Here is a 15,406-nt window from a genome sequence, read left to right as displayed (position 1 = left end):
TGTTAGGAAGAAAGGCCACTGTAAATCTTTCTGAACAATACATGACCCAGTACGTTCCCTGCTTTTGTTGTTGACTGTGCTATTAACATACCTACCTAGCTCAAGCTCAGAATACCGTAGCAATAATTCCTTAATTATGGAATAATGAGTGGAAAAGTTACTACAAAGCTATGGTAATTAAGATTGTGTTGTAGAATTAAGAGTCCAGAAATAAACCTGCACATTTATGGCCAACTGATTTTCAACCAAGGTACCAAGATAAGTCAGTGGAAAAGAGTCATTTTTTTCCCACAAATGGTGCTGGGACAACTGAATTTCCATATGCAAAGGAATGAGGTTGGATCCCTAAGTCAGACCATATATAAAAATTAAGATAGATCAGAAATCTAAATGAAAAAGCTAAACAATAAAACTCTTAGAAGAAAACACAGAGGTAAATCTTAATAACCTTGGATTAGGCAGCATCTCTTAGATATGATACCTCAAGCACAAGCAACCAAAGAAAAAATAGATAAATTGACATCCTCAAAATTTAAAACTGATGTGTTTCAAAGGCCAGCATCATGAAAGTAAAAAGACAACTAAAAGAATGGGGAAAATACTTGCAAATTATATATCTGATAAGGGTCTAGAATGCAAAATACATAAAGAGCACTTACAACTCAATAACAGAAAGGCAAATAATCCAATTAAAATGGACAATGGATTTAAATAGACATTCTGCCAAAGAAGATATATAAATGACCAATAATCATATGAAAAGATGGCCAATACCATTCATTAGTAATTAGAGAAGTGCAAATGAGATACTACTTCACCCCCACTAGGATGGCTGTAATCAAAAAGACAAACAATAACAAGTGCTGACAAGGATGTAGAGAAATTGGAACCCCCATACATTGCTGGTGGGAATGTAAAATTGTGCAGTTTGGCAGCAAAACAGTTCAATAGTTCCTCAAAAAGTTAAACATGGAGTTACCATATGACCCAGAAATTCCATTCTTAGGTATATAATAAGAGAACTGAAAACATATGTTCAAACAAAAACCTGTACATGAAAGTTCACAGTAGCATGATTCATAATAGCCAAAAAGTAGAAACAATCTAAATATCCAACAACTGATGAATGAATAAACAAAATGTGGTATATACCTATACAACAGAATATTATTCAGCCATAAAAAGGAATGAAGCACTGATGATTGCAACATGGGTCAACCTTGGAAACATTATACTAAGTGAAAGAAGCCTGTCACAAAAGACCACATGTTGTTTGATTCCATTTATAGGAAATGCCCAGAATAGACAAATCTATAGAAATAGAAAGTAGATTAGTGGTTACCAGAGACTGGGGAGAGGGAAGATTGGGAGTGAACGCTAATGGGAACAGGGTTCCTTTCTGGGGTGATGAAAATGCTCTGGAATTAGGTAGTAGTGATAGTTGTATAACCTTGTGAATATATATAAATCAAGGAACTGTATACTTTAAAAGGATGAATTTGATGGCGTGTAAATTATATCTCAAAAAGGAGTAAAAAAAACTAATGTTTTTTATCTCCATTTTATTTAATTTCTACAACTATTTCAAGCAGTGACTCTAATGTAAAAAAACTGAACCTTACCATTTTCTTTAAATGTAAATAATTTTATTATATCTTATTATCATTATTATGATATCATGATTATTATGATAATACTGTGATATCACAATGTCATATATGATATGAGGTAAAGTAATAGTATATCTGCCATATCTCATGGAGTTTTCAGAAAAACTGAATAAACTTCTGATAAAACGTGAATACTACACAAATAAAAGGATAAGTGCACATGCATCAGAGTTCATGAAGACCTGGACACAAGACTCAGTGCTGCAGTGCATTACCTTATGACCTTAATCTCCATAATCTTGGATTAGGCAATGGTTCCTGACATGTGACAACTAAAGCCCAAATCACCAAAGGAAAAACAGATAAATTCAACTTCATCAAAATTAGAAACTTCTGTGTGTCAAAGGGTGAAAAGAAAGTGAAAAGGAAAACACACAGAATGGGGGAAAACGTTTACATATCATATGTCTGATAACTTCATTTGTTAAATAACATTACATAATCTATTGGGAGATTTAGACCTATATTAAGAGCTACTACTGTTAGGTTAATATTACTGATAATGACATAATTATACTGAGAGCAGGCAAGGATTTGGAAAAACTACTCTCTCACATACTATGAGAAATCTTCTGGATAGCATTTTGGCCTTGTTGGTGTACACGGGAATGACTCTGCGACCTTAAAACCCAGTAGACCCAGGGATTCTACTTCTAGGAATTTATTCTAAAGAACTAATTAAAGAGGTGCCTAAAGGATTATATGTAAGTACTTCCATCAAAATACTGTTCATAATAGCAAAAAAGGGAAACAACTAAATGTTTATAAATAATATGCCCATTAACTAAAAATGAGCTTGAAGCAATTAAAAAATGGGCTATGCAGCAACTTAAAATGATGTTTTAGAAGATTATTTACTAGCACAAATTTTTTTTTGAAATTCAGTTAAGTGAAAAAAAGTTACAGATGTGTATTCTGATGCCTTCATAAAATACTGAAATATGTTATAGCAATGCACAGATAGCAAAAAGTCTGGAAATCTGGAAACAGATAATCTAAATCTTTTACACTGTAGGTAATTTTAATTTTCTTTGATTTTTTTTGTTTCTGCACTAAACATAAATAGCTTGTGGAAAAAGTATTTTTGTTTTATCTTTTCAAAATAACAATATTAGGCATGTACCACATACTCAAAATTTTTAATTCTTACTCTCCTCGTAGGGCTTATCACCAATCTGCCTTGCCCATCCTATCCCCACCTAGTTTATAAAATCTGATGTAAAAAAAGTGGATTGAACAAACAGATAAGTGAAAAAGAAACAGGAAACCTGAACAACACTATAAACCCACTAGAGCTAACAGACATAAATAGAACACCTCACCCAAAAACAGTAGAATACACCTTCTTCTCAAATGTACATGGAACATTCTCCAGGACAGAGCATATGTTAGGCAACAAAACAAGTCTCAGTAAATTTAAAATCATACAAATATCTTTATCAACCATAATGGAATGAAACTAGAAATCAAAAACAAAATGAAAATTGGAAAATTCATAAATGTATCAGAATTAAACAGCACACTCTTAAACCACCAATGAGTCAAAGAAGAAATCACAAAGGAAATTACAAAATACCTTGAGACAAATGAAAACAAACACACAGTATATTAAAACTTATGAGAAGTAGTAGGAGTAGCGCTCAGAGGAAAAGTTATAGCTGCAAATGCCTACATTAATAAAGAGGATTTCAAATCAAGAACCTAACTCTACACCCTTACAGATCTAGAAAAAGAAGTGTAAACTAAACCCAAATCTAACAAAAGAGAATAATAAAGATTAAATATAAGCAAAATAGAGAATAGAAAAACAATAGCAAAAAATCAATGATGTCAAAGGCTGTTCCTTGAAAAGGTCAACAAGATTGACAAACCTTTAGCTAGACTGACAGAGGAAAAAAAAACAAGAGAAGATGCAAGTAACTAAAATCAGAAGTATAAGTGGTGACACTACTACCAACCTTATAGAAATAAAAAGGATTATAAGAAAATATTATGAACAATTGTATGCCAACAAACTAGATAATCTAAATGAAATGGATGCAATCCTAGAAATTCACAAATGGTCAAAACTGACCCAAGAAGAAATAGACAATCTGAACATATCTATAACATGTAAAGCAATCGCACGAATAATCAAAAATCTTCCAACAAAGAAAAGTCCAAGACCAGAAGGCTTCACTGGTGAATTCTACCAAACAAAGAAGAAATAAGGCCAATTCTTCTCAAATTCTTCCACTAAATAGAAGAGAATGGAAAACTTCCTAACTCATTCCAAGAGGCCAACCATTACTATGATACAAAAGCCAGACAAAGATATCACAAGAAAACTTCAAGTCAATCCCTCCCATGAATATAGGTGCAAAAATACTCAGCAAAATACTAGCAAACCAAATCCAGAAGCATATTAAAAGGATTATACACCATGACCTAGAATACATACACCTAGGATAAAGTGGGATTTATCCTAGGAATGCAAGGATGATTCAACATATGAAAATCAATCAATGTAATATACCATATTAATTGAATTAAGATGAACACATGATCATCTTAATAAGGTGCAGAAAAGCATTTGACAAAAAACATGAAAAAAACACTGAACAAACTAGGAAGAGAAGGGAACTTCCTCAACATGAATAAGTGCATTTATAAAAAAAAACAAAAGCTATCACCATACTGAATGGGGAAATATTGAAAGCATTTCCCCCAAGATTAGGAACAAGACAGGGATGCCCACTGTCACCGCTGCTAATCAACATAGCACTGAGGTTTCATCCAGATCAATAGGGAAGAAAAATAAATAAAGGCATCTAAAATGGAAAGGAAGAGTAAAATGACCTTTAACTGCAGAAAATATAAGATATAAGATAACTGCATTATCTTATATACAGAAAATTCTTAAATAATGCACAAAAAATCTATTAGAGCTAATAAGCAAATTCAGCAAAGTTGCAGTATACAAGATTAACATGGAAACTTCAGCTGTATTTCTATACAGTAGCAATGAAAACTCTGAAAAGTAAATTAAGAAAATTCCATTTATAATCACATCAAAAAGAATAAAATACTTCAATATAAGGTTAACTAAGGAAGTATAAGATTTGTACACTGAAAACTATAAAACATTGCTAAAAGGAATTAAAGAAGATCTAAACAAATGAAAAAATACTCCACATTCATGGAGTGTAAGATTTAATATTGTTAAGGTGGCAATACTCCCCGAAATCAATCCTCAGATTCAATACAAGTCCTATCAAAATCCCAATGGCATTTTTTTGTGGGTAGAAAAGTAGATTCTAAATTCATATAGAATTGCAAGAGACCTTAAATAACAATTTTGAAAAAGAAGAAAAAGGTGAAAAAGTCACACGTCTCGATTTCAAAACTTACTACAGAGCTATAGTAATCAAAAGAGTGTGGTATACTCAGAAGGACAGACATATAGATGAATATATCAGAATTGAGAGTCCAGAAAGAAACCTTTACATCTATGTGAAATGATTTTTGACAAGAATGCCAAGAGCATTCACTGAGGATAATCTCTCAACAAGTGGTGCTAACAAAACTAAAGTCACATGTGAAAGAATGAAGTTGAACCCTACCACAAACCATACACAAAAATTAACTCAAAATGGATCACAGGCTTATATATAGGAGAGAAGTTTTAGAAGAAAACATAGTGTAAATCTTCATGATTTGAGTTTGGGAAATGGATTCTTAGATGTAATGCCAAAAGGACAAGCAACTAGAGAAAAAATAAACTGGACTTCATCAGACTTTAAAACCTTCGTGCATTAAAACACTATGAAGAGGGACCTCCCTGGTGGTCCAGTGGCTAAGACTCTGTGCCCCCAATGCAGGGGGCCCAGGTCTGATCCCTGGTCAAGGAATTAGATCCCACATGATGCAACTAAAGATCCCGCATGCCGCAACTAAGATCCAGCACAGCCAAATAAGTTTTTTTTTTTAAAAGACACTATGAAGAAAGTAAAAGGACAATGTATGGAATGGGAGAAAATGTTGCAAATTACATTTCTGATCAGGGTCTAGTATCCAGGATATAGGAAGAGCTCTTACATCTCAACAACAAAAAGGCAAATAATGTTTTAAGAGCATGGCAGAGGTTTGAATAGACATTTCTCCAAAGAAGGCATATAAACGACTAATAAGCACATGAAAAGATGCTCAATATCATTCGTCATTAGTGAAATACAAATCAAAACCACAATGAGATACCACTTTACACTCACTAAGATGGCTATAGTCAAAAAGACAGAAAATAAAAAATGCTGGCAAGGATGTACAGAAGTTGCTGATGGAGATGTGAAATGGTGTCCCTGCTGTGAAAACAGTCTGGCAGGTCTGAAAAAAAAGTTACCCATGGAATTACCATGTGACGAGCAATTCTACTTCTGGGTATATCCCAAAGGAATTAGAAATAGGTATTCGAACAAGTAGTTTTCCACAAATATCCCTTAGCTCAGTATCTACAATAGTCAAAAGGTGGAAACCACCCAAATGTCCATCAACAGATGAACAGATAAACAAAATACAGAAGATAAATACAATGGAATATTATTCAGCCACAAAAAAGCAGTGAAGTACCAATACAAGCTCAACAAGGATGAACCTCAAAAACATTATACTAAATGATAAAAGCCAGATACCAAAAGTCACATGATATGTGATTCCATTTAAATGAAATATTCAGAATAGGTAAATCCATAGAGAGAGAAAGCAGATTAATTGTCACCAGGGGCTAAGGAAGGGAAAACGGGATGCCAGCTTAGTGATATGAGGTCTCGTCTGGATGTGCTAAAAATGTTTGGAGCTAGATAGAGATGATAATTGCACAGCACTGTGAATATGCTGAATGCCACTGAACTGTACACTTTACAATGGTTGCTTTTAAGAAAAAAAAAAGAGAGGAAGGTATGGAAAGAAGGTTCAAAGGACCTCTATCCACAACACTGCCAAGGGGAGAAAAAAGTCAGTGAAGCAGCCGAAAAGCCAAGCGCATCGGGGTTAGTGAGGTCGCTTAGAAGATATTCACTAGTAGCCCTCATCCATTTCCCACTTCACACCCTACTTCTCAGATCCACTTTACCTGTACCTACCTTCCCTCATATAAAAACCAACTGATCTCACACTCCCTCATCTCTTCTCCCCCACTCAAGATCTCTAGGAGAGTAAACACATGTTGCTTTCTCTGCCCTGAGTCTACGATATTACCATGTGCTTTAGAAAAACAAAAGACAATATAGTAAGTGCAAAACATGAAGTTCCAGAAGGATTGCGCCTTTACCTTTGCAAGTTCTCTTCTTAGCTCTTCTCTCTCCTCCTCTGATAGGGTCTCAGTGGCACTGATAGTGGCAACAACATCTTCTCCTTCCTCGGGTACTGGGTCTGTTCTCAGTAGACCTTGTTGGAGATTTAAAAAAAAAAAAAAAAAGTCTGTAAGGTATGAAAGCTAAGTAAAATTCTCCTTTGGGCTCCTCCACTGCCCCAGCCAGAATAAAGCCAATTAGGTTAGAGCCACACCTCATTTTTCTACACCTTCAAATGATGTGGCTGTCCCAGGAACACACCAAAAAAAAAAGTCTGACCTAACCACTAAAAACCAACAAATGACACCCTGCCAAAATATGAATTTAAAAACTACAGCGCCGGGCTTCCCTGGTGGCGCAGTGGTTTCGAGTCCGCCTGCCGATGCAGGGGACACGGGTTCGTGCCCCGGTCCGGTAAGATCCCACATGCCACGGAGCGGCTGGGCTCATGCGCTATGGCTGCTGAGCCTGAGCGTCCGGAGCCTGTGCTCCGCAACGGGAGAGGCCACAACAGTGAGAGGGCCGCATACCGCAGCAAAAAAAAAAAAAAAAAAAAAAAAAATACAGCACCCTCTCTGCTTCTGTTCATTTCTCCAGTCACAATATAGTTACTGCAAAGCAGAAGAGTTAAGAGGCCAAGAATGGGATCTTCCCAAGACCTTAAATGCTTAACTAGTCAATCAGCATGACTAATAATTCATAGTAACCAAAGGAAGGAGACTGTAAATGTCTTTAGCTTCCTCTACTAATCAGATTCAACTCTTAACAGCCTCAGTGAAGAACTATCTAAAGAAATTTTATTCCATTTCTTTCCCTTAGTTAGTGGAAGTAGGAGACACCTTCTTGTAGCTTTTAAAAAATATGTATCTCATCCAGATACCCTTTTAAAAATCCTAAATTATATACTCAGAGAAATGACCAACACCCACATAATATTTCTACCAAAACACTATTTATGACCAATCCTGCCACACCCATTGCCCTGGAACAGAGCCAATGTCTACTCATCCATCAGGAAGAACTCGGTATTTTCAGAGAGTAGCCAGGAAGCCACCTGCCTCTCGGCAAGTCTCCCCTCTCTTCTGCCCAACCAACCAAGTACAAGGCTAAGAGCGTGGGCAGTGAGGCCCCTGAACCTTGGGTGATAAATTTAAGAGGGCACTAAAAAACCTCAATATAAATTATTTTAATGTTTTAATGTAATATTTTTAAAAAATCAAAGTTAATTCAAAGAATCCACGGTGAACAAAGTACCAAATTTTTAAATAGACAGGCTCAGTATGATTTTTCCTTTTGCCTCAGGCTCCAAAGGTGGCTTTTCATAGCACTGTTACTGATCTCGTCTTTATTTAAAATGCTAGTATGTTGTTCATCATGGATTCCTTCCATTTTAATCTTCTTAAAACACCGCATTAACATAATACTCATCTTGATTGCAGGGCTTTTCGATGCCCCCTTAAATTCTACACCTGAGGCGAGGGCTCGCTCGCCTTACCCTGGTCGCAGTCCTGCCACCCATTCCCATGCCCCAGCTGTGGGCGTTCACAGTCTCCTCTGGCAACAGCTTTTTTGCACGGGGAACCAGGAAAAGGTCTCCTCCTCTTCCTGCTCTTTGCCTCTTTCTGCCAGTGAGCATTCCAGGGACCACACTGTTCCCCACCAGCCCTCACGTCCACTTCTGGGAAGAGCTGGTTTCACCACAGTGGCAATGTGGCATCCGCCCAAAGCAGGATGCCAGGTGGCAGATGACAGACTTAAGAGGCAGGCAGAGAGGAAGACCGACAGAGAACGAGCACGCTGTTTGACAAGCAGCCAGCGCCATGGCAAGCCCGGGAGGGGTATACGTACGTACATTGTGTAAAAGGTACAGACACTTGCACATGATCTATTGTATATTAACTGCATAAGAGCAGTTGATAATTACAATAACAATAATTAGTAGCATAACAGTGCCTACCTGAAAGGTGTTTACAGAATTGTTAAAGGCATAAAAGTAACACAAATAAAACAATTCAAAAACCACAAACTAGAGTGGCAAATAGGATCTCCTTCAAGTCCTCTCATGCAAAGACAATACGTGACAGGTACAATCAGTGGATCGAAAGCCTCCATGAATAGCTGCTTCTGCGGGTCCCCTCTAAAATATCTTCAAGCAGATTGCCCAAGTACTGATAGAAATCTCATCATGTCACTCTCCAGCTTAAAATGGTTCCTTTAGTAGCTCCTTGTCCTTTTCAAAGCAACTTCGACCACGTAGTTTAGCACACAAGCCTCACTGGCCCCATCCCCTGCTATCTGGCACTGGAACCTCTTACTCCAGCTTGAGTCATATCAAACTGCGGACACGGTGCCGTGCTATGTACGGCCAGAAACCACTGAGGAGGGTCCATGTGCGCTTGCTAATGTATGCCCTATACCAGATTATTCGACAAAGGAGCGTGAGACTGAGGATGGGATACAAGCATACAGGCAGCAATCGTATGAGGCAAGAGAATAAGAACCACAACAGAGTTCATTTCAAACATTATTTTATTTTTAATGTTTTGCTCAGACCCTCTCAAGTTCTCCAACTAGGACAGGACCCAACAAAGCGCAAGAAAACTCAGGTGCTGGGACTTCCCTGGTGGTCCATGGTTAAGAATCTGCCTTCCAATGCAGGGGATGCAGGTTTGATCCCCGGTCAGGGAACTAAGATCCCACATGACGCAGGGCAACCAAGCCTGCGCGCTCTAGAGCCTGCGCACCACTACCGAGAGCCTGGGTGCCGCAACCAGGACCCGATGCAGCCAAATAAATAAATAAACAAACAAAAAACTCAGGTGCTAAACCATGCCTTAAATAGCAAAGCTTCTTTCACACTTTTTAATAAACACTGTTTTGCAGATCTACCTATGGGGGAAGATGCAATATCTGATTACTAATAATGCTTTACGCGTAACTGCCCAATTCCAGAAAGAATCTAAGAGGATTCTGATATTAATCAAGAATTTAGTTGAGCTACCAGGGAAAATAAGAATCTCAGAAAAGGGCGTTCTGGGGTTGTCCACAGTTAGCTTCGGGACCTCCAAGATGACCTTGGGATTTTATACTCAGTCTAAGAAAGCTGGTAATTACACGTTCTGCTTTTTTCATATTAGCCTGTAGGTGGCAGCAAATTATCAATATTAAAATTTAAAGGCGAGGTTTGTTTTAGGATCATCGACTAGGGAAAAAATTGGAAAATTAAGGACATGAAGGAAGAACAGAAACATAGATATCGAAATCACCTGCAAAACCTAACAGTCATGACTTAGGAAAATTATTAATAACCATAGCCGCCACCACAAAGTGCATTCTATTTATATCCAAATCTGAGCTAAGTGGTCCCAATACATTACATCATTTACTTGCAACCCTTCTGTGAGACAAGGATCACCATCACCATTTACAGATGAGGAAACTGAAGCTTACAGAGGTTAAGCAACTTGCCCATGGTAACATACCTGAATACATGGTGGAGTTAGGACTCTGAACCTGAATATTTTAATGTGAAAATAAAACTTCAAATCATTCATTGTACAAAGCACAAATAAAGACAAGAGTAGGGGGCTGAAGGTCAGACTTGGGAGATACCTAGAGGCAATAATAAATAAGACTCTGTAAAAAATGGTAGAGTATATCAAAAGCAGTCTTTTAATCATTTCCAACCATATAGTTTCCTCAAACCTTGTTATGTGTTTCTAGGTATTATCCCATATCGTATATGTTCAGTAAGAGTAGAGTATTTATTGCAGAGGTAGAATCTGGCATGCTGGAAAAAAGATATTAATTTCTCATTCATAACATGAAAGTTGGGACATGGAAATGTATATCGGTATAGATTACTGATAACTAATGAGAACCTACTGTATAGCACAGGGAACTCTACTCAGTGCTCTGTGGTGACCTAAATGGGAAGGAAATCCAAAAAAGGGGATATATGTATACGTATAGCTGATTCACTTTGCTGTACAGTAGAAATCAACACAACCTTGTAAAGCAACTATATTCCAATAAATTTTTTTTAAATATAGATTACTAAAAACTACAAATAATTCAAAAATTCTTATTTGATCATTAATTTTAATGTTCCTCCTCAGAGTCTGACAGAAATCTATTTTTAAAAGACAAAGAGGGAGAAAATATGACATATTTATTGAGATCTAATATACCAGCCACCGTGAGGGGAGACACATTTACATATTATCTAAAAAAAAAAAAAAGGGCAAGAATCTTACAACCAACACCCAATGAGCAAAGCTGTATTTGCAGTATTTACTTCCATTAGGAAACTGAGGTTCTCTGAGGTTCAGTAATGTGCCCAGAGTCACAGAAATTAAAACGCAGGTCTTTCTGACTCTAACCTCTTACTCCTTCATGTACACTTTTCGTAGAGAAATTCCAAAGAGCAGGGGGAACAAACAGCAGGTCAGAAGGGAAGCTGGAAGCAGAGGGCTTTTTGTTCCCTGCAAGTGTGAGAACACACGGGGTGCCTGGCTTGAAAGTCACAGATACCATTATCGAGCCCAAGTGACTGCAAATCAGTGATAATTCGTTCCATCAGGTTACTAACATTTTAGCCACTTGCTTAATTCTTCTTCTAGTTCTGCAAACAGATTGCCAGCCTGTCTTCAGTTGCATGCATGGGATCACCCTGAAGAGTTTCATCTGGGGAGGAGAGCCTGAAGCCCATGGACAGGAGAAGTGTTGGCTGCCCAGGTGGGAGACTCACTGCCAAGGGAGCGATGGGGATGAACCAGGAGAACGGTGCCCCTTCAGTCCTGAGACACAATTTTTTCTTCTACATTTTACATCTTTGAACTGGAGATCATTGTACAGCCAGCCAGCTAGGCAGTCCTTGTGGCATTGCTGATTGTCACCTGTAGCTATGCCTCAAAATGTGCAAAATGGGTGTCAGCGGCTTAGAAAAATCACAGACCTCTCTTCTAAGAAAGGCTGTATCACAGGCGTTTTGTGAGAGCAAGATAAATAAAACAGACATGGAGTATTTCTAACTGAAAGGGAACTCAGATAAGTCAGGCGATGCACGTGAAGATGTTTCAGGAAAACTTGAACTGAGCTGACTTTAAAAAGTATGCACGGGGGCTTCCCTGGTGGCGCAGTGGTTGAGAGTCCACCTGCCGATGCAGGGGACACGGGTTCGTGCCCCGGTCCGGGAAGATCCCACATGCCGCGGAGCGGCCGGGCCCGTGAGCCATGGCCGCTGAGCCTGCGCGTCCAGAGCCTGTGCTCTGCAACGGGAGAGGCCACAACAGTGAGAGGCCCGCGTACCGCAAAAAAAAAAAAAAAGTATGCAGAGGAGTGTTATGATCAATGTATATGTCTGAATAAATCTGAAAAAATAAGCATAAAATTTTAAGTGACAATTTTACTTAAAATAAAATTTGTTTTCACTTAAAATAAGCTAATTTTAAGTGAAAACATTGTTTTTTAGTTTAACTTGCAGCAATTTTTTCCCTTAATGAAACATAAAATAATGGTACATCGTAAAATTCGTAAAATCTGTGGTGTCTTTGATGTGATGAAACATGATACTTTGGACGTCAGAGAATTTGTTAGTACTTTGAGGAAAATGAAGTTCTTAGTGTTTTGCTTCAGTGGAAACATGTCTGAGGAGTGAGAACAGTGGGGAAGAACGAGGAATAATGGGGAAAAGACTTCAGTCTTGAACAGTCTCCAGTTCCAGAAAACAAGGTCCTGACGTCACACTCTTATCTTTTCACCTCAGGACTCATAGCGCCCAAAATAAAGCAAACGTTCATAAATATTTCACTTGAACTGACTTATTTGCTAAAGATTTGTTCCAACTAATAAGTTTCTCTTTCCTCCATTCTCCTCCCACCCCATGCATAGCCATCCATTTGCTACATAGTCCCAAAAATTTCAACCAGGGAAGGAAGTAAAGCTTTTTTGATACATATTTAGAACCTACAATTAAAACTAAGCCACAGTTGAGAGTTTGGTGGGTACCTCCCTGCTCAGGTGTGGTGGGTGCAGCCCCTATAGTGGAACCCTAAACAGTTCTCTCTTCCCTTCAGTTCTTCGTCTTTCACCTTTTTTTTTTTTTTCCAATCAAGGCCAACTATTTCCCTTCAAGACTTTCTATGATTATCAACTAAAAAAATTTTAACCATTTTCATACACTTTTAGATCTGAAAAGAATTTTGGATCATTTAAATCCAAACACTTCACTGTGTAAAGACAGGAAACACAGGGCAGAGATTTTTAAAACTAGATGGTGTTGTGGGTTGACTTACATCTCCCCCACCCCCCAAAAAAAGATACCTTCTACTTCCAACTCCCAGGACCCATAAATGTGTCTTTATTTGGAAACCGGGTTGTTGCAGATGTAATCAAGATGATATCATACTGGATTTAGGTGGGCTCTGATCCAGTGGCTGATGTCCTTATAAGTAAAAGGAAGTCTGAACACTGGGACCCGGAGAGAACATCATATAAAGACCCAGAGCGCACAGAGACACAGGGAGCACACTGTGTGATGCTGGAGGGCAGAGACTGGAGAGATGCAGCTGCCTGCCAAGGCAAGCCAGGGGTTACCAGCGGGGAGCTAGGAAGAGGCAAGGAAGGATGTCCCTGCAGGTGGCAGAGGGAGCATGGCCCCGCTGACACCTTGATTTTGGACTTCCAGCCTCCAAAACCGTAAAAATAATAAATTTCTGTTGTTTTAAGCTGCTCGGTCTGGGGCACTTTGTTATGGTAGCCCCAGGGAACTGAGCCCCAGGAAACTGAGCCCCAAACCCCGTTACCTGTTTAAAAAATAAAAAGGCAGGGGCTTCCCTGGTGGCGCAGTGGTTGGGAGTACGCCTGCCGATGCAGGCGGACGCGGGTTCGTGCCCTGGTCCGGGAAGATCCCACATGTCGCGGAGCGGCCGGGCCCACGAGCCATGGCCGCTGAGCCTGCGCGTCCGGAGCCTGTGCTACGCAACGGGAGAGGCCACAACAGTGAGAGGACCACGTACCGCAAAAAAATAAATAAATAAATAAAAAGGCAATAATTCCACCTAGCTCTCTTTTTATAAGAATATTTTAAAAGACCACGAAATCAAGGGTGGGCACATACTCAGTGTTCGATAAGGATTTGCTGTTTCACCTTCCTAGGTCCTACAAGTCGTCCTGGCGATTTCCTCTCTCCTCCTCCACGACGCTTGATTCACAAAGCTCACTTCCTCACTTCCCATCACTCTCCAACCCCTCCGTCAGCATCTGCCCCTCCTCCGCCCCTTCAGCTAAGGACAGTCCTCCGTCACGATCTCATCTGACATCTCTAGGTAGCGCAGACTGAACCTCACTCTGAAGTCTCCGGTCCTGATACCTCCCACTGTCCTCCCTGCGTTTTTTCCTACCTCTCTGAGATGCACCTCCATCTCCCTCTCCCAAGGAGTCCACTTCACCCTCCACCACCAATCCCACTACCCCTGCCTTAGTCAAGGCTCTTCCCATGTTTTGCTTAGCTTCTTGCCCCCAAAGCTCCTTGATGGTCTCTGTCCCCTCCAATCCATTCACTGCCCTGCCAACAGAGGGATCTTTCTAAAACATGACTCTGACCACGGCACTCCTTGCCTGCCATACGTCCTTGTATGGCTGCCCACCTGCTAGTAAAGCTCACTGCTCTTGACAATCTGGAGCCCACCTATCCCATCTCCTGCTACTGTCCTCACGCCCACACCCACCCCCGTGCGCTCACTGCATCTTCCAAACTGCAGTTCCTCTGCAAACATGTTATTTGACGGGTTTATTTTTTTTTAAGGAACGTATTAAGAAGTGAGTTAAGATAAGCTGCCTCCCCTACTTATTTTTCCCCTCTGACTTTTTTATTATGGTAAAATATATAACATACAATTTGCCATCTTAACCATTTTTAAGCATGAAGGTCAGCGGCATTAATTACATTCACGATGTCGTACAACCACCTCCACCCTCTCTTTCCACATCATGCTCTCCTTCCTGTCTTTGCACATGTTATTTTCTCTTCCTGAAACCCTCTCCTTATTTCCAAGTCCCATTCATTTCAATAAACCAGTAGGAAAAGTCTCCTGCTCTTGGAGGAAATTCTCCAGACCTGGTGGCCCGGGCTGCTCTGGGCCTAATACCCCTCTGTATATTGCCTACTGTACTTAGAACACAGCCAGCTGGGCAGTATTTGACCTTAGCACTGCGCTCCGAACACGTAGCTTCGGCCCCGCACAGTATCTGGTGCAGAGTGTCTGGCACACAGGAGACACTCAGCAATACTCTCTGAATAAATGAATTGAAGGAAGGCACCCCGTGGAGTCAGAGGGAGAGATAGGATTCCCGTCTCCCATCCTGGTCTACCTTGCCCCTCTTTTTATTTTATGTATTTCATTCTCA

The 15,406-nt window shown here is 39.5% G+C and overlaps 1 protein-coding gene across 3 annotated transcripts in view; it reads right to left on the bottom strand.

The window, feature by feature from the left end:
- LOC307175830 (tumor protein D52) overlaps nt 1-15,406 on the bottom strand; it is a 120,258-nt gene that overhangs the window by 22,092 nt on the left and 82,760 nt on the right. For all 3 annotated transcript variants that reach the window (XM_079901405.1, XM_079901403.1, XM_079901404.1), the window contains one exon: nt 6,976-7,091. In XM_079901405.1, the coding sequence (XP_079757531.1) occupies nt 6,976-7,091 (116 nt within the window). The remainder of the gene's footprint in view (nt 1-6,975; nt 7,092-15,406) is intronic.

This window comes from Stenella coeruleoalba (assembly GCF_951394435.1).
Source record: "Stenella coeruleoalba genome assembly, chromosome: 17".
Lineage (NCBI taxonomy): Eukaryota > Metazoa > Chordata > Mammalia > Artiodactyla > Delphinidae > Stenella > Stenella coeruleoalba.
This window is presented reverse-complemented; position numbering and strand designations above follow the sequence as displayed.